The following is a 20,991-nucleotide window of genomic DNA, read 5'->3' on the forward strand; positions in this document are numbered from 1 at the left end:
TAATTTGTTACACTAAAATACTAAAGTAAGCATTTTTAGGCTTAGAAACGGACTAAATTGTTAATAGCACAGTGACATTTATTGTAAACTGCACTCTCATATAATATTAGGCTTAAAAATATTTTCCTGCACATACTGCCACTAACATTTGATGCAAGTTTTAATGTTAACTAATTATATTTGTCTTATATTTACATTTTTCTCAGAAATTTGTATTTATTTTTACAAAGATATGTTTAATAAATCAAGTTATTTGTAGCCTACAGAAGCACATAAGGAACCTGACACGAAGAATCAATTCCTTAAATATTAATCTTACTGTAATGGATGTAGTGTGTGTGTATGTATGTGACCAAAATAATAAACAAGAACACGACTTTCAACTTTCAGTAGGACTGTACGTGAGGGTTTGATTATATCTTTATTGATGTAATTTGTAAATATAGTCCTGAAAAAATGGAGTTCTTAAAAAAAATGTATTTTTTTATTATATAAAAACATCACAGTTTATATCGGTGCAATCTGATTATTTTTTTAGTGAAGTACTTATAAGAAAAATACTTTTTTTAGAAAATATTCACTTTTAAAAAATTTTCAATGAGGTATGAATGCTACGATTAATAATTACTAGCACAAGCAGGCACCCATAGGTCTGCATTTCTGCTAGTAGTATCTAATTCATGCCTTAACATGTCAGTTTTTATAAATCTATTTAATTTATATTTTTGGAAACATATTCGATCACTTTAATAGAAAACTATCTTTTATTGATGTTTTACAAAACTAAAAGTCAGTCTCATAAACAACCACATCTGTTCCCAAATGTATTTAAGTCAAATTGTCTCACTATCAACTTTTTGAATTTGTATATACTAAAAGAAAAATCGAACTGTTTTCAAAATAAACTTAGCATGATAGAAGATGTTTTTCAAACACAGGGTGTAACTGCTGTTAAATATAGTAGTACTGGAGATATCTTGTTGTGTCACTTTTTATATTTTATCAGTCAAAAACAATGTATTTTAAATCTATCATTTTAGTGTTTTGTTTCTAATTCTTTATTTTAGTTTAATATTGTAGCAAATTAATTTAACCTCAAACCTTATTTGGATTTACAGTAATGGGCAAACTAAGAGGAATGTGTATAAAGAAAAAATAAATATTTGCATTTGGAATAATTTTTATCACAAATATTAGGCTTGTGTGATTTTGTTCCAGAATTTGAAAGTTTTTAAGATAAATAATTATTAAAAGCTTAATACTGCTCTCATATTTCAGGGTGAAATCAAACTTCCCGTTATGATTGAAGAGGAAGTTCCTCGTGATTTACCACCGGGTGCATTGCTTTTTAGGCCTTTAAGACAGTTGGTATATGCCATTGTTTTTAATCTTCACCATATGCAGTTTATGGCAAAGCAGAAGAAGGAGAAAGAAGGAAAAGAAGGTACTTGTTAAAGTTACATACAACTATGAAGCTAAAGAATTTTTGAAAAATTTACAAGTCTACTAACACACTTCTATGGAATTAGTTGAAGCTTGCTAACCTAAGTGTACATTGTTATTAAAAAGCTAGTTGGAAGAAGGTTCTGGTTTTGCATAATTATAATTACTAGGTTAAATGTATGGTAAAGAAAAAGAATCTCTTGTGTGCATGTCTTTGGTTGTAGTGACATGCTATATACAAAAGTATTGTTGCCCTTCAGTGAGTGTGAATTTTTCCCCATTTCAAATTCATGATTAGATGATACCATGCATTATTATATAAATTAAGGGATCAGTCATTCAATCAAGAAGACTCAATTTTCTGATTCAACCTAAATTGCTTACTCTCTTGACCTGACAGAAACTTGTATGAATGTTCAGTCAGAGATTTATTACAGTGTTCTTTCTGATCTTTGATTATTCTAATTGAAATGTACAAAATGTATCACAAGTATTAGGAATTTGAAATAAAAAAAAATAATCACCTCTTTATTTCAAAATACTTTTTTTTCTGTAGAAAAAGTTCCTGATATCATAGTTAAAGAATGGATTTGGAGTAAACATAAGCAGTACAGTAGCCCCGACCTCGTGCCAGCTGTCTCTTTGGGATGGGCAGTGCCAACCATACAGCGTCTGTGGTTCGGAGTGAGCCCCGATGAGAAGAAACGACGTATGAGGGCTTTCTTGACATGCATGAGGAGTGATTCTCCACTGATGTTAAACACAGCATATGTGCCTCAGCACATGCTTATTATGTGTTGTGTTCTGAGGTATAATAGTAAAGAACTTTTAGAAGTTTTAACATCTTTATCCATAACATTACGATAAGCAAGCTTATAGTTTCTGAAAATAAAACTGTTTCTTAATAAACTTTAACAAGGATTTATATACATAGAAAATTATAAAATAATTAAAATTACTAATGTATAAATATCAAAATTCTTAGTAGTAAACACTCTTCTACTATTAGTAGTAGAATACTTAATTAATAACTGTTTGAATCAGGATTTAACTTGTTATAGGTACATTATGTCTGATGAACGTCCAATCTTGCGAAAGCAGGAGTTGGATGCTTTTCTTGCCCAAGGGGTTTCACCTCATCTCATGAATGCCCAGTTCACCCAGACTGTACAGGTAGCTAATGATATTTAACCAATTTTAATAGTCTTGCACATTTTTTCCCCCTATTTATTTAAGAATAAGTTGTTAATATTACAATTAATGAGCAATTATTCTGTGCATTTGAGTGTACATCTTTAGGCAACAATAATAATAATAATACACTTTCCAATGTTTTTAAAACACAACATTTAAAAGTGGGTTTTCAAACTTTTAAGATATTTCATTTTGTTGCAAGATATCTAATGGTTGTGTCTTGAAATCAATTTTAAGTGTCTTTTTTTTTTTTCAGCTGCCTGTTATTACAAACAGGGGTGTTGAACTTGCAGCAATATTCATGCAAGGTGTTGAATGTGCACTTTTTGCAAATGATGCCTGCGGTGCACCAGTCCCTTGGTTGATGTGTTGCCCTTGGTTGTTCTTTGATGGGAAACTGTTTCACCAAAAGCTTTTAAAAGCATCTGGAGCCAAAAACCTTGTAGATATCTGTGATGGTCAGGTCAGTGGTTAAAATTAAAGATTTTGTCTTAAAATGCACAAACTTGGTAAAAATTTTCTAAATGGTGTCTAGTTCTTGCATCATGAAACAATTATAATAAGTATTTGTAAAACTTTTTTGTTTTGAAACTTTTAACAACAATATAAATACTTGTTTCTTAGGTCTTCTATTTTTTGTTATTGATTAGAAAATCCAATTTTTTATATATCCAATCAGTCCTTTGATGGGTCAGCAATATGGACTTATAGTGCAAAACTTCAAGGTTCAATTTCACATGGTGGACAGAGCACAAGTAGCCAATTGTGTAGCAGTGCACTAAAACAAATATCCAATCAGTTTTAACTTTCCTGATACTCATCAGTATATTTCTTTTGATATCTTATTTTGCTGATTGAAATACATGGTATTACTGAAAAAACAAAACCAAATCACCATTTACCAAAATTTTTGTTTTCCTCTGAAGATTTAGCATAAGCTTGACAAAAAATCCTTATATAATTTTAATTCTATATACATTATTTACTGCCTACCTTTTCATTATTTTGACCATGTTTCTATGCCTTCAATTTGTTTAACTACGAATTTATTCCTTTATTAACTCCCGCTTATAATACCACTGAGGGATACAGCCTGAAGCTTTAACACTATGTGATCTAACTTCCAACAGTTCTGTGTGAATGTTAGTTACATTTTTAAAAATGTTCAGTTAAACAAGGTAACCTAAAGACAAAGTTTTAAATGAATTAAAACTAATTAGAGGCCTGAATTTTTTTTTTTAGTTTCTGATGAAAATATTATGCTCTAGTGCCTGAAGTCGTTGTCCACTGTTATATATATTCAGCAGCAAAGATTTTATATATTTGAGTGAAATTATATTTTGTACAATAAGCTTCAGATTTGTTAGATAAAATTACAATGTTAGTTAATTAGTAACCATAGATCTAAGATTGTATTGTACTAACTCTACAAGTTCGGCTTTCTTTGAGAACAATGAACAATTTGAAATTAGTAAAAAGTTATCCCTGGATTATTAGTACAGTTTATTTTGTATTGTTCATTTGTTATAACAGATTTCATTATAAATGTTTTATGTGTGATATTACTGGTGATTTGCCCCATTCTTATAGAGAGCTTTCTTTATGATTTAGAAAAGGTCTGAACTCTATCTTTTCACTAAATGTAAAGTAAGAGAACTCTTAACAATACAAAGAAATCTTGTATGATTACGTATCTATTCTCCTGTGGATCATATAACAATAGTTTTCTTATTATAACCTGTCAGTTACGATGTAAAAAAAAAAATGCAGACAATATGAATCTCTTAACAACATTAGAAGAGCTGATTTTCTGAGTATTATGAAGAGAATATTTTCTTTAGTTTTGAGATTTGTCAGCAGTTAGTAGTTAATATGAAAAAATAAAGAAAAGAAAAGCTTGAGATCAGTGTTTTTATTGTTATCTGTGTAGTTACTCGTTTTTATTAATAAATAAAGTAGTTCGATAGTTGATAAGTTCTGTTTGTATTACGTGAAGTGTTTGAAAACATTTTATTAAATTCATTAGTTACGGATATAATCGTGTCTGTGTGTAGCCAATGAAACTGGTGTCTGTCCAGTTTAATAAGTCTGAATTTCCACTTCTTAGGTGCTGTAAATTTGAATCAATAATATTTTAAAACAAACCTAGGGTTTCCTCATATTTTACAATAATTATGCATTCCTTTAGCTTGATCAAGTATCTTCAGTTGAACGGATGCGTGCTGCCATATTAGAAGGCCTTAATCCACAGTTTTCTCGACCACCACTAATCCCAATGGGACATCCTGGGTCAAATTTATCCAATTACTCTCGAAGTTATCCTCCTATGCTGCCACCAGGTGTTCACATACCTGCATCTAACCGTGGAAGGGGAAGGGGTTCTCCAGTCAGAGCTTCTACTGGTACTGTCAAGATCAGATTATTTTACCAGTTTTTTAAAGAAAAGATAGTTTAGAAATTAAACTGGAAATGATTTAAATGTTAAATTAAGATTTTATAAAATATTTACATCTGTAAACACGAAAGAGAAAAAAGCTTTAAGCATTTTAATAAGCAAAATATATTGATATTTAAAACCAAGTGATTTAACTCAGTTAGTATATTAGATTCTTATAGTGGTGTTTTTTTCACTTGAATGTAATACAACCAGAGTATTTTATTTCTTTATTCATCTTATTATTATGTATGATTACATTTCAAGATTAGTTTTCTACATAATTCTTCAGCATATTTGAATGTTTATAGTAAGTAGTTTAAAAAAGGTTAAGTACGTAGTTTGAGCCTCAATAAGCAGTGTTAGATAGAGTTATTGTTGACTTTTTTGGTGGATTTGTGAGGTATTATTGTTTGTTTTGCTGATGATTTTCATGGCTATATTTTCATATGTGGTTGTTAATGATCCATAGAAATGATTGAGATCTTTTGTTGTTAAAATCTTAGCTAGGTCAAATTCAGTTCATTGTGTGGTTTCTTTATAATTAAGTTGGTTCAGTTCTCTTCTTGGTGACAGTGATAATTCTTTAAATTTTTTTTTAATTTTTTTCAATTTGAAGAACTTTGGAATGAGCCCCGTATTGTAACAATCCTTTAGAAACATAAAACGATGGAGTGTTTTGTTTTTAATCCTTCCACCCCCCCCTTTAAACACTTTTCTGTGCAGATCACTGAGTTAAGCTTCTTTATTATCGATGTATGTGAAGGAAATTAACATTATAATGTATATTATGATTCTAAGTTTTATGTTATATAAGTTTTAATTCCTTTATTTCAAAAGAAACCTTAAAAAAAATACTTAACTTTGGGTTTGTTGTCATGTGATCCACAAACTATGAAAAATCTCAACTTTTGCACTCTCAGTTTTGTTTATGTAATGCCAGTCATGTAGATGTATGTCTAGACAATAGGTACATTTGCATAACCTATTGACACTTAAGTTTCAAAGTTCTATGTGGTTAAATGCAGTTGAAAAAAGTAATAAATTTTGTCAGTCCCTGATGGGTGCCACACCCACCTTCAGTGTAGTCATTAGAACGACCTCATTTTACACTATAGTTCAACAATGGTTATTTTGAAATTGGGATGCAGTTGTCATCTGGTAGATGTAACTGCTTGTAGTATGGTTGGCTGTTTTATCCCCGACAGCATTTATAGTTTTTTTCTTAGCTAAATATGTTAATAGTAAGAGATGCAGTTAAATTGTATTTAGGTCTTACTTTTATATTTTAGTTAATTATGTATTATTTATGTTTTAGAATGCATAATTGAAAGGTTTAAACATTTTTTAAGTATCACTTCTCAAGGCTTAAGATCTTCTGCGAGGGTAAGATAATTTTGCCGAGAGCTTGTGCATTTCTGCTGAAGATACTGCAATTACGACAGGAAAAGAAAATATAACATGAAAAATTAACTATATGTGAAAAGGAAAAGACCTGAAATTACAAATATAACCAAAAGAAGGTCTTTTAAGATATTGTACAAAAAATTAAAAGTTATATAAATTTTTTCTATTTCTTAATTTTAAACATTTCATTGCACTGTATGTTAATGATAATACAGTTAGTGATACGGCAGAGATAATGGGAAATAAAATATAAACATTTAAGTTTTAAAAACTTTTAGGAAGTTCTATAGGTTATGCAAATAAAACTCAAACTGTAAGATGAAGAAAAGTATTTTTATACTTAATGTGAAAACCACCTTGCACTCGAACTATTAAGAGTTTGAGTGCAAATAACTACAATAGATAAATAACATATTTTAGTAAAAATACTCAATTAAGATAGCATTGTTCTTTGTGAACAAGATACTTATAATCTTAAGCAAAGTCTTACCAGTTTTATGTTAAGAAATTTCAGAGTTACAGTATGTATTGTTACACTCGTATCATTCCCCAGACAGGGTCACGTATTTTACACGGCCTTGCTAAGAAAGAGTTAATGATAATAAACGTACAAAATTAACGTATATTACTAAAAAGGAAAGAAGTACCATTTCCTCATTAAGGAAGTGATTTAGGGAAAAAATGAAATAAAATAGGGTTCTATTATTATTTAATTTTAGTAAGGGTCTATTTTTCATTAGGGTGTGATATAAAGTCGTGGTTGACTTATTTCTTAAAAGAAGTGGACACATGCACCAAATAAACTTTTCTATAAGAGATCCAATTTTAATGAAACTTTGTTAGGAACTTCCCCTAATGATGTCGTAAAATCATGTGAAATGTCATCCAAACTGGACTTAAACTGTGGGAGGAGTTTTGTGGACAGACAGACAGAAATTAGCCTCTTAGTTCAGGGATATTTGATCAGAAAAGTTTCAGTTTTGTTATCACTATAAAGATTGTAAAGTTTTTTTCTGTTTATATAAATTTTTTTAATAAAATTTGAATATTTTAGAATATGGAGTATTTGGTTTTTTAAATGTTTATAAACATAGGATGGTCCACCGAAGGGTCCTTGTTTTCATAAACAAACATAGGATGGTCCACCGAAGTGTCCTTGTTTTCATAAACAAACATAGGATGGCTCCACCGAAGTGTCCTTGTTTTCATAAACAAACATAGGATGGTCCACCGAAGTGTCCTTGTTTTTTATAAACAAACATAGGATGGTCCAACGAAGTGTCCTTGTTTCATAAACAAATATAGGATGGTCCACCGAAGTGTCCTTGTTTTCATTTTTCTTCCAGTTTCATGTAAATAAGATCATTTGCGTTTGTCATATTACGTTTTATATATTACTCCTTTCGTTTGGGATCATTTCATCTAGTGATGTTTATTTTATTCCTGGTTCTTGTATGATTAAAGTTGTTTTTGATGAGTTGTTTCCATATTTCTACAAGGTTGTTGCTGACAAGTTCAGTATAAACAGAAGAAATACTGCAGAAGTCATAAAGATCAAAATATTTCAGAACTCCTCTTTAACTTTACAATTCTACATTATAAATATATATATTTAATTTTGTTTTCATTTTAAAATTTTTTGTAATTTATTTACAATTAAAAATCTTAATTCAAGATGTGCACTGCGAAGAATATCTGTTATTCTTTGAATTTGTAATTCTGTTAATCATACACTGCCCACTCCTTTGAGCTGAAACATCACAGTTTTAATTGCTTAAGAATATTCCATTGTAATCCTGTTCACAGTGTTGAGTTTCAACTTCAAAATAGTAAATGTATTGCCAATACCAAATTTTATTGAATAACCCCAAAGTTATCATGTTTGTATATAATTAAAAAACTTATTCCATTAAATAGAAAAATACCTCTCTTTAGTAGCTGGCCGTCGAATGATTTCTCATGGTGGACAACTTGAGGTTGGTGGAGTTGTTGTTGGAAGTTGGGGTCCAAACTATGGTCAACTTCCTCATTCACGCAATAGTTCTGTGCCCTCTCATGTTAGTACCATGGCTGGAATTCGAAGGTAGACATTTTTTTACGTATCTTACATAGCACTGTAGTAAAATTTGAAAGTAGAAAATTATTTTTCACTAATTTGTAACTTGATACCGTGGCTGAGATTCAGATGTAGAAAAAGTGTTTTATACTATTATGAGGACTGGTATCATGATTGATACTTTAAGTTTAGGAAATATTTCATGGTTTAATATGAATTTGTGCCCAAAGGTATAAAACCCTTAATTTAGTTGCAGAGATAAATGAAATAGATAAATATATATGTTTAAGTGAAGTTCTTAAATAAGCAAAGTTTGGTGGGACACTTAGTTATTTTTCTATGAATCAGTTTGCAAGATTCTTTTTGAAACACATTGTTAATGGTTTAAATGCTACTATATTTATTGTTTTGTTACTTTGTATAGTTTCAGTTTTGTCTTGTGTATAGGTATGGAACTTTAGCGACTCCTGTGGGGCGCGGTCTTACATATCGCCGAATTCCCACAACTAAAATTCGTAATCCAGGTTTGGGTGTAAGTCCCATTTTCTTTAGTAGAAATAAAAATATTTAAAATGTGTAATTTTGGAATGTATATATATCTTGGTATTTCTAGCAACTGCACAGTTCAGCATTTCTTAAGTAAATACTAGTTTTTAACAGCTATATTTATTTGTAAAAGTAATTCAGTAATGTGTGAGTATCATAAATGTTTGTTATTAATTATTGTTCCATTGATTATGAACCAATTCAAGAGAGACTGGTCCCTTTTTTTGTACAATTCAAATGAGATTGGTCTTTTTTTTTATATACAATTCAGGCAAGACCAGTGTTTTTTTATTTGTACAATTCAGATGAGACTGATCCCTTTATTTCTAGTTTATCTCACTTGTGTACAAATAAATGCAGTCTATAGTAATTTGCTCAGTTGTGTGAGTATCATGTCACTAAATCAGATTTCTAAGGCTTTTAGATAATTATTTGCAGCTAATTCAAAGTAAGAATTTGGGTGTCACAGTGCTTTTTATACTCAAGTCCATTGGGCTTGTAATGGAACCTGCCACATCTAACAAGTTTTTTTTTAATTTTTTGAAACCAGAGTGGGGATTCAACATCACTTAGTTTTTATTTTTTCAGATATGCATACACACACATTAAAAGGTACACTATTATTTTGTTTTAGTCACAGTTTTCATGTAGTGCATTTTTTGTTTCCAAGTTTCTATTCCAAAATACTTTCAAAATAATTGTGGTTTAATATTTAGATACATAATTTTAGAAAGTTACTTATGTTTGTTTATGCGTATCATAGTAATACATGAAATGAGGAACTTTTAGGTTTTCAGCAAAAAGAAACAAAAGAACAAGAAAATAGGAAAGGAAAAATTATCCGATTCTGAAACCCCAGATGTTTCACCTGTCAAGCTCCCTCTAGGACGAGGCTGTACCTTAGAAACCTCAGACAGGTTTGTATAATAATTTACTTCAGTTTTACGGTATTTTTCTTAAAGATGATAATTATAACTTTTTTAAAAGCACTAATTTCAAAATGTTTATGAATGCCAAAAGAACGAACAAAAAAAAAGTGTTTAAATTTTTCAGTCAAACAATTCAAGTCAGCCAACTGATTCCCCCAGGTGATGATGATACAACAGATAGCCCCCTAGTAGAGGTCCAAGACAAGAGTGGCAAGTATGAGAATACTAATGAAATTATGAACCAGAAGTCTGATACATCTAGTCCCTATGGGCAGCTGAACAATGGTCCGTATCAGCCCCCTGTTGATCTCGAAATCCAGGGAGACAGGGATCATTGTCCCTAGTATAATGATCTCAGTTGTAAGTGAAGTCACATCATTTCTGTACAAGATCATGAGAACTATGGTGTGTGACTTCACCTGCAAAAAAATGGAGTGAGTGAGAGTAAAACTATTCAGTATTGTAGACTGCTTTTTGAAACACAAACCCATTTTTAGGCTATATTCCTATGACATGGATCTTACTGATCTCATGGGAAAAGCTTAAGTTGTTGTTTGTTGTGGGTATCTGTTTTAAAAAGCACTCATTTTTTTGATTTTATTTTTTTTTTTTTTACAAGTGTAAAGGAGAGGTTATTTTTCTATTGTTTGTTATTTTGTTACAGCTGATTTGACCTCATCAGCTGTTGTTGATATATCAATTTTTTGAGGCTGGAATTGGTAGTGAGTATTCTCACCAGGGGGCTTTCTACAACCCCCGTAATAAGGGCGACTGGTGGTTTGGAAAGTGCAGGGAATGCCTTAAAATATAAGAGAAGGTAATCAATAAGTAGAGGAAGAATTAACTCAAGCTTTAAGCTACAGCTAGATTTAATGCAGGGCATTCCTAGGCCTCTTGATTGAAACATGCAATCATTGTGAGGACACAACAGATTTCATTAAATGAAATCATAATGACAGCCTTTAAAAAGTCAGGTTTAAAACAAAAGAAGACTCGCTACTTGCCGAACAAAGCAGCAATGCTACATGTTCATAGATTAGTAGACAAATGTTTTTATATGGTTTAAAAATAACATCTGAAATATAAGCCACTTGCAGTAAATCAAGTCCATTGATATGATTTTCTTTGTCTCCCGAATATATGAATTTTCCATGAATGACTGTACTAATTGTGCTTTTAAGCTCCAAAAAGTCATTTTAAGACAAAGTGTAAAAATGTAAACGAAACATGATAGACAACATTGAAGATTATTTTTGGCAGATTAAAAATTGACAGAACTATTTTTGCCATAAATATCTTCAGGGTAAAACAAGTAAAATGAAGGATGGAACATTTTGTAAAAAAATCTATTAAACTAAAGATTATACAAGGCACAGGATGCCGAGTCCTACAAGACCTAAATATTTTAATGTGTAACCATTTTTCGTATCTGTTTGGCTTCTCTAGCAATTTGAAAAATTCTGAACTGTGTTTAACTTCAGAAGCTTTTCATTGTGTGTATGTTTGTTATTTAAATTGGTTTAGGTATTAGTTTTAAACTCAAAATATTAGAGATGTGTATTCTCAATAATTATATCTATAAAAATGTAGTTTTTCTAAGGGGCCCACAACAAAGTGAACTCCTACACTACTTTCAGGTGTATTAATGTTTATTATACATGAATTTTTGTGTTTATGGCTTTAAAGACCATTGATTTTTAACTGGAATTCTTTAATAAACATTATGGAGGAAGCAGATATGTAATTGAATAATTATGATCTTATTAAAAAAAAAAAAACGTATTGTTGACAGTGTTGCAAGACTTCATAAAATGCTGATTAACATTAATATGTACTCACCAAAAAAAATTGCAACATCAGCCAGTGTTTTTAAGGGCTTTTTTCTCTTTGTCATTTAATGTTTAGTTCTGATATTTTAGAAATAGTTACTTTAAGAAACTTGATTATAAATATACAAGTATTCGAAACATTTGGATTTGGTTGTCCTTTATTGGTCAATTTATTTGTATGAGAGATATTACATGCTACCTGGTGATACTGAGTGTCAGGTACCTTAAATATTTGAATAACATCTGTTATTTAGTAGCAAAAATTTTTGTCATAAATTATGGTAAAATCTTATCAGTGACACATTAATGTATAGAGAAAGAAATATACTTATATATCACAAAACAAATAGACAGGTGTTTATTGTGTGAACTACTGAAAGTTGAGAACCAAATGATATTTTCATTATTCTTGAATATCTTTTTACAGCTTGGAAGTATCTGTTTTTGAATTGCCGATACATTTATCCAAATATTTGCAATTTTTTTTGTGCTACTGTAATGTTATCACGTATTGATTTGTAATAGTTTGTTTATGTTTTTATTATATATAAAGAATAACTAAAGAAATATTCTATGTTAAAATAGTTACCCCCATTTTTCAGTAGAAATGGATGTTCATAACATGTAACTTTTTTGGTGTTTATTTTTTACTACTTTATTCCTTTCTGACTGATATATTCTTATATACTGGCATTTTGAGCAGCTTAGGATAGGACAAAGCTAGTGTGAACAACAAGGATAAAAAAAAAAAGTCGTTAAATAGATAATGCAAATTGACCAATAATGAATGTTCCATGAATCCATATGTTTTGTACTCCTGCTTTCTCTGATTCTGGTTGTATAAATCTGTGAGCTAAGAAGACTATGCTAGATATATATACATCTGAAAATACATGAAGTTTGTATTGAAGTACTTCAAACGTAAAACAACCAATGTTCTGTAAACTTTAAATTTTTTGTCAGTGTGAAAACCTATAACTGTTTTGTTGGTTGTATTTTTGCATTTCAGATTGATTTTACAAAATATAAAGCTTGAAGTATTTAAGGTTTATATGTTTTCTGGGCAATATTAACCCCATAAGTATGTAATACTGAGGCGTGCCTCTTTAGATATCTGTGCTGATTTTAACAATTCGATGTTTAGTTACCTTGTTTGTGGATATGTGGTTTTGACTTTTTTAAGTGGTTGCACAGTAATAATAGGTTCTTATGTTTAGAAATAAATGAATTGCAAGGAAAAATAAATTTTGATCCACTTGCAATCATAATATTCTAATTAATGTTGTAAGTTTACTAAAAATGCTATGTAACAGTAAAAATGATAATGTGCATCATAATATAGGTTTTTAAGAAGATTTCATTAATGTTCAATGGATTTTTTCTATTTAAAAGCTTAATTATTTGTATCAATTTTACAGAAAATTTCCAGTGTTTATTTTAGTGTTAGTTTATAGTATTTAAAGGGTAACCGGCTTATTATATTCATATGTACGTGTACGTAAGCAGAGAGTCTCACTAAGATTTCTCAAAACATTGTGGTTACACCCCAGGAATGGAAAACTAAAATTGAAGGTTGGCTAATACTTGTACCCATTTCTGTCTACTGGAAAAATTTTGTCACGTTTAGGGTGGACCATTGAGTTAAAAGAGCTTAAGTGTTGCTAGGTTTCGTGAGACTGTAGTTTGTATTCACGTACAGACCGAAAAATATTATTAATCTTTAATTTCGTATGTGTTATTAGTGAAGTTTTAATTAGGTTTGTTAATGTAGATGAAATTAACATAAAGTTTCAGTCTTCTGATGACATTTTTTTTTTTTAGTTATAGGCTTGAGCATTTTTTGTGCATTTAAAAATGTTTTAAATATATATATACATATAAACTTTCTCTTTTTAACTGGTTAGTTTGAATATGAAATATACAGTTTTTATGGTATTTCCATATTTGGTAGTAGCAGTTGGGTGGGTTTTTCAGAACAGAAAATGTACTTCTTAAACAAGATGTATGGTAATTATTTTTTAATGGAAGAATGTTTTCATACTGAAGCAATGTTACAGATGAATAAGTATCTCCTTGACCTCAGATTGGGTACAGGTCAAATTTGAAAATGTTAATGAACTGTTGTTTGTTATCTGTAATATACCAAAGGATTTATTTAGTTCCCATAAATTCCTACTAGAGTTGTTATACAAGTAACTTTTTTTCCACATAGTTTATGCAAAAACATCAGTATCTCATTCATGATTTGAAGACCTGTTTAAAACGAGTATCCGCAGGCTACAAAAAAAAAAGGACTTAAGTTTTTCATATGTTCTTTCTGCATTAAGAATATTAATCATTCATCTTAAATAGTTGAGATTACAAGTTCGTTACAATAACAGACATTGTGTATGTGCTGAGGTAGATAAAAACCTGCTCGAAGAAACTGGAGAATGGAGTGGAAAAAGTGTTTGCAGAAATGTATTTTTGAATGTTGTATTGCCAGTTGTCATTAAAAAAAATTTTGTGGAACAAAATGTAATTATTTTTTTCAGGACTTTGTTGCAAATGACCAATATTAATCCATAATGTAATATTTGAAACAAGTTATGAACTTTTTCTAAATATGTGATAAAAGTTTTGTATTCCACTTAGCTGGTTTTCAATCAAATGACCCAACCTATTATTGTTGACTTCCCATCACTAAACCTAATAGGCCTATAGTTACTGGGACAATTTTTATCATCTTCCTTGAAATTAGGAGTAACATTAGCCAACTTGCAACCTTCTGATGCTTGCCTCCTATTCAATGACAGAGAAAAAAAAGTAATAGCAAGTGGCTCACATATCTTAAAAACTTTGGGTAAATATCTCAACTAGGTGATTTATTAATGTAATCTTGTTTGGGATGAGGAATATTTCTTAAATCTTCATTAATTAGCCTTCCTCTATCATCCCTCCAAGGAACGACTCCTAACATTTTCATATGCTTTTTTGATTTACTCTCTTAATCTTCAATATCTCCCATCACTGCATTCAGTTTATATGTTACATTTATAATGCTTTTATATCCTTTGTGAGCCAACCTTGGTTTTTTTTTCTTCTGAGGACCATGCCTATCTTGAATATTTATTTTTTCACATTTGATCAGTCTCTTCAACTAATTTGGTTGCACAATTAACAGCAGATAATTATTGTCTCGCCTCTTCAAAATGTCATTATTCCTTATCTACATATGTAGCAATGATCAATCTTTACCCTATCAACAATAAATCTAAAACAGCATTGTTTCTAGTTGGTTCCTTGACTACCTGGTGAAGAAAGCCGTCTTGAACAGTTTCCAAAAACTTTTTTCCCTCATGGTTTGACTCTAGAATTTCCCAATCTATATGCCTGAAATTAAAATCACTCATAATTATGACTTCATTAACAGCTGAAATCTTAATCTCATTGTAAATTTGGTGGTCTGTAACAAATTCCCACTAAAAGCCTTTTCCCTTTATATCCATTAATAGAAACCCAAATGGATTCAATCTCTTTGCTATTATCTTTGATATCCTCAACGGGAGGTAACTCACATTTTACATATAAAGCCAGCCACCCCCCCTCTCTCTCTAATATTCTACCACAATTAACTAGCCTGTAGCCCTGTATTTCAAATAAATTTCTGTCATCAAAATCATCTACGTTTAACCATGTTTCGGTTATTCCCATTATATCAAAATCCTCCATCCCTACCAGTGCTCTAAAGTCATCTATTGTATTTCTTATACTTCTAGCATTACAATAGTAACAATTAAGCCTATCCTTATAACTACTTCTATACTCATTTTCTATGCTAAACTTTTCTCTACATCTAGCATTGTACCTACTAAGTTTGCTGGTTGTATTGGTGGAATAAGTTCATTATGAAAAGGGAATTTTTTGTAATGGGTGGTTTACATTTAAATAAGTTAGGAGCTGGCTTGCTTGCAAGGGCTATTAACTCAACTGTAAAGGCAACTTTAAACTGGGACTAAACAGTCAAGGCTAGAATAATGAAAGATGTATAGAGGGCCTATAGTGTGAGAACAAGGTAAAAAAAGTAGTATTAATAGTAGGCAAAACTGAAACCTGACTAAATATAGACAATTTTGATGACAGAAAATTATTTTAAATGCAGGGTTATAAGATTTTAAATAGGGATAGAGTACTAAAAAGATTGGATTTATATGTAAAATGTGAGTTACAGGCTTGTTCAAGTGGAAGATATTTGGGTTTCTGTTAGTGGTTATAAGGGGGAAAAGCTTTTAGTTTGAATTTGTTACAGATGAAATTAATGAGAAAAAGAATTGAATAGTTAATGAGGTCATAATTATGGGAGATTTTAATTTCAGCCATATTGAAAAATGTTAGTCAAATCATGAGGGAGAACAGGTTTTATTCAACAATTGGTTAGGGAAAGTGTTTTTGTAGTACACATAGGGGTTAATGATGTAGGGAAAGGTAGGCCAGAGGAGCTTAATGTACCATACAAGGTATTCAAAGAAAGGGGCCATAATAAACTAATTCTGTCAGGATGAAATGATAAGTATACTGATCACTAGGACTAAATGCTAGGCTTAGGTTAATATGCAAGGACAAGCTGCATCACTTGTTACCATATTATATTCTCTATCCCTTTTCCTGGATAGCATAATATAATTATTTTCTCCTTATTTATCCCAAAGACTATTCTATTCATGTGCTGTATTGAATTATCTCTCATAACATTAAACTCCTTATGCTTTTCATTCCCATCCCTATATGTCTGTCTCGTTATCCTTTCTTCTAGTTCATCGTCTATACAAGCTAAAGGCTGAAATCTGTTATTTAATAGAACCTACTCATTATAATTTAATCCACTACTACTAGCCCTATTAACTACTTGAAGCCAGTCTATCCTTCACATGTAAAAGCTTAATTTCTTTTATAATTCTGCTTCTATTTCTTGCAGTTTACCTTTCTCTTTATCCAACCTTCCTTAAATGTGCATGTCAGTTCCAAATAAAACCCACTCCTTGCATCTACTGCACTTTGCAAATTGTGAGCTCTTAATCTTAGTAGCTTGGGAATAAATAGTCAAAACTATATACAAGTAGCCTGTTGACAACACTGGTAAGCCTAACATTATAGTTAAATATTGTACTTTATTACCACCTCATCTTCTCGCTAAAGTAACTAAGTTTATCTTTAGAATGAAAAGTGACAAATAACTAGTCTTTAGATTATACTTATGTAATAATATCATTTATTTAACCTGTTTTATAACATTAAATTGTAGATTATCATAGATAAATGTTCCACCAAAATCAATATTTATACCATAAATTACCAACGTCAGCACCACAGCCATGATATACACCATGTTTCTAGTTACAAGCAAATACATACTAGCTTAAACACTTTAGTAATGTTTTAAATTCTCAACATCTATTAAAGAATGATATAAACAGTCGTTTAAACATTAAATATAAATTCTCCTTATTTAGCTAACACTAGTGAAATTCTTCATTTCAATCTAATGTTTAATAGTTTTATTATCTTATAATACTAGTAGTAGTAGTTTCCTAAAGACTAAATAAAAAAATGCCTAATATCGTAACTATTAGGTTTAGCTGTACCTGTAGTAATCAAACCAAGAAGTGTCCAATAACAATTCTAGACTTCTCCAGATGAATACTATAACCCAGTGTTTCTTAAAAGGTGTGGGGCACGAGTGATTAGGGTGGAGTCAATAAAGAAATAATGCAAAATTAAATACATATTTTTCATTAATGAAAGTAATAAGTAATTATTACAATGCATATAGCATTTTAATGTGTAACGGTGTATTATATTTCTTCATTTAACTCACTCTTTCATACATGCAAGAAACCATATTTATTTAAGGGGGACAGGGATGACAAACGTTTGGGAAATGCTGCTGTAGCTTACAACTATAATTATTTCTTTGCCTCAGAGTTTAAATCTTCTGTCCGTTACACAGCTCCCTATAAAAAAATAAATTCAACAGGGTGCATGGCATTAAAAAATCTTGTAGAAATTAATACCTTTAGTTTTGTTAGAGACTTTAATGATTGTTATTGTTTGGTTTCTTCGTATCTCATAACATAGATGTACTTACCAAACATCATGTTAAGGTTTGCCGAAGAGTACCAAAATATTAAGACATACACAATGTTAACAAAGAATTAAAATTAAACCTTTTATGAACTTAAAAACAAATAAGGCTCAAAGTATTTAGTTTGGCATGCAACTGGTGATGAAGCAAGTTATTAAGTATCTGATGAAACTGAAATACCGTGAAATTTAAAATGGTGCAAGACAGATCAGCCTTTCAAACCATGCTTATTACCTCAAGTGAAAAGTTTAAATACGAACAAGAAGGACTTAATGTAAGAATCGTGTAAGCTTATTTAACCTATAAATAAGTTTCAAAATATTTTGCATAACGAGCATATGTTCTTAATATAGAAAATCATTCAATGAAGCCACCAAGTTCTTTTCATCCTAATTACTCCCAGAATTGGTCATTCAATGAGGATATTACGTGTACTTTCTCAGGGAATGATTGCCATAACATACAAACATTGTAAGTGAAGAGAAACTGTGGGACTTTGGTTTGAACCCAGGACCTTTGACTAACAAGGCCACTGAGCTACCTAAGAGTGCAATTCATCCATAAGGCTTTTTTTTTATTAGAAGTATGAACTTCATACTATGTTGTGTTGTTGTAGTATGAAGTTTCTGCTCCTACTAAAAAGGCTGTATTTAAAAAAAAAATTGCAATTCTTAATGAGTATGTACAAAATTCACATTTCACCATTTATCAATGGGAAAATATAGGTTTAAATTATATTTATTAAGGTACTGTTTTCACTTCACTGCTTGGATCATTAACAAATGCACACCCATGTTCTATACATTTTTTTCCTAGTACTGTAAATCAGTTGTCAGGATCTAGTGAGCTTAAACTGGAATATCTCCTGAATCATAGAACCAGTGTGCAGTGTCCAATCATAATTAAATATACACGAACTCTTAACTGGAATATCTCCTGAATTATAGAACCAGTGTCCAATCAATCTCCTGAATCATAGAACCAGTGTCCAATCATAATTAAATATACACGAACTCTTAACTGGAATATCTCCTGAATCATAGAACCAGTGTCCAATCACAATTAAATACACATGAACTCTCAACTGGAATATCTCCTGAATCATAGAGCCAGTGTCCAATCATAATTAAATATACATGAACTCTGAACTGGAATATCTCCTGAATCATAGAACCAGTGTCCAATTACAATTAAATACACATGAACTCTCAACTGGAATATCTCCTGAATCATAGAACCAGTGTCCAATCACAATTAAATACACATGAACTCTCAACTGGAATATCTCCTGAATCATAGAACCAGTGTCCAATCACAATTAAATACACATGAACTCTCAACTGGAATATCTCCTGAATCATAGAACCAGTGTCCAATCATAATTAAATACACATGAACTCTAAACTGGAATATCTCCTGAATCATAGAACCAGTGTCCAATCACAATTAAATACACATGAACTCTCAACTGGAATATCTCCTGAATCATAGAGCCAGTGTCCAATCATAATTAAATACACATGAACTCTGAACTGGAATATCTCCTGAATCATAGAACCAGTGTCCAATCACAATTAAATATGCATGAACTCTTGAGAAACATGGGACAGTCTGTTATTTCTAACCAAACTTTCCATTTCTGATTTAACCTGCATTTAGACATAACTAGAAACTAATGGAACAACTAATAAAGTGAAACAGAAAGACTGAAAGGTTTGCAATCTTATTGGTTTTATTCATGTTATTATTATTATTACTTAATATCATCACAGAATAAATTAATCTAGAAAGTTCATGCTATGTTGTTCTGACTTAAAACTTGTTGGTTTGCAATACTGCTCACAAAAATGTATCGAACCACCTAACAGATTTACCATTAAGTGCAAGAACACGTAGATGGCTCTGAGCCAAACTATTATTTATGGTGTTCAGTATTTTTTAATTTCTTTATTAAAGACATTCAGGAAATTGAATTCAAGATTTTTTATTCATGGAAGTTCTTTCTTTGTAGTTGTTATTGATACAACTAGTAATGTAATATAGCTACAAAATGTCTTTGTGGTCGGTACGTATACCCAAAATTAAGGTAACTACAGAATTTTTTTTTTTTGGAGTTGCTACAGATATGACCCATATTTACACTAAGCACAAGAATTGCTTTTCTGTAGTTACTATGGATACAATGCAATATTTAAGCTAGTAACATGTTTTTTTTTCTCTTTAATTAAAGTTGCTATAGATACAATCTGACGTGTAGTCTACCTAGAAGATTGCTATGGATACAAACAAAATATACTTAATCTAGCTACAAGCTCTCATGAAAAACTCATCAAAACTTTCACTGCACTATTTTTCTTCTTCATTATCTTTATATTTCAGGAATTTTATTTTAAGAATGTAATATGTGTTCCTTGGACCAAATCACACACATTCTACAGTGAACAACTGGACTTCTTTAAAAAGCACAGTTCTGCTAACAAGGTACTTTCACCACACACACACTACACGTTTCTCTAACTAAAGCAACTGGTAAGACACGTCTATTCTACTCTGTACAGTTAATTTTTAACTTAACAATCAAAATGCTCTATTACACCATAACCTCACCAAAGCATGATTATCACATTGATTAATTATAAAAAATCTTCTCAAATGTATTGTATGTTTCCATCTTACTTAATCCTGGTTAAATTGATTTATGTGAAATCATGGATCTTTGAGTTGTTAATGAAGATCAATGTAAATTTTCTATTTACAGTGTGCATGTAGAAATAATTAACACCTTGAGTTTCTACAGTATTCACTATTTATAGTGCATGTAGAAATAATTAACACCTTGAGTTTCTACAGTATTCACTATTTATAGTGCATGTAGAAATAATTAACACCTTGAGTTTCTACAGTATTCGATATTTATAGTGCATGTAGAAATAATTAACACCTTGAGTTTCTACAGTATTCACTATTTACAGTGTGCATGTAGAAATAATTAACACCTTGAGTTTCTACAGTATTCACTATTTATAGTGCAT

General features: G+C 30.6%; 2 protein-coding genes across 4 annotated transcripts in view; one reads left to right on the forward strand and one right to left on the reverse strand.

Moving 5' to 3' along the window:
• Nucleotides 1–14,210, forward strand: part of LOC106464038 (constitutive coactivator of PPAR-gamma-like protein 1 homolog) — a 47,785-nt gene extending 33,575 nt beyond the window's left edge. For 2 of the 3 annotated variants that reach the window (XM_013924145.2, XM_013924146.2), the window contains exons 9-17: nucleotides 1,279–1,444; nucleotides 2,000–2,252; nucleotides 2,505–2,616; nucleotides 2,894–3,100; nucleotides 4,826–5,039; nucleotides 8,414–8,561; nucleotides 8,982–9,066; nucleotides 9,870–9,997; nucleotides 10,134–14,210. In XM_013924145.2, the coding sequence (XP_013779599.1) occupies nucleotides 1,279–1,444; nucleotides 2,000–2,252; nucleotides 2,505–2,616; nucleotides 2,894–3,100; nucleotides 4,826–5,039; nucleotides 8,414–8,561; nucleotides 8,982–9,066; nucleotides 9,870–9,997; nucleotides 10,134–10,353 (1,533 nt within the window). In that variant the 3' untranslated portion in view covers nucleotides 10,354–14,210. The remainder of the gene's footprint in view (nucleotides 1–1,278; nucleotides 1,445–1,999; nucleotides 2,253–2,504; nucleotides 2,617–2,893; nucleotides 3,101–4,825; nucleotides 5,040–8,413; nucleotides 8,562–8,981; nucleotides 9,067–9,869; nucleotides 9,998–10,133) is intronic. The other variant, XM_022391700.1, reaches the window with a different exon arrangement.
• A 5,968-nt stretch (nucleotides 14,211–20,178) lies between these two features.
• LOC106464039 overlaps nucleotides 20,179–20,991 on the reverse strand; it is a 91,701-nt gene continuing 90,888 nt past the window's right edge. The window contains exon 32 of the mRNA XM_022391699.1: nucleotides 20,179–20,955. The gene's annotated coding sequence lies outside the window, so the exon portion shown is untranslated. The remainder of the gene's footprint in view (nucleotides 20,956–20,991) is intronic.

Source organism: Limulus polyphemus, unplaced genomic scaffold, assembly GCF_000517525.1.
Source record: "Limulus polyphemus unplaced genomic scaffold, Limulus_polyphemus-2.1.2 Scaffold1547, whole genome shotgun sequence".
Lineage (NCBI taxonomy): Eukaryota > Metazoa > Arthropoda > Merostomata > Xiphosura > Limulidae > Limulus > Limulus polyphemus.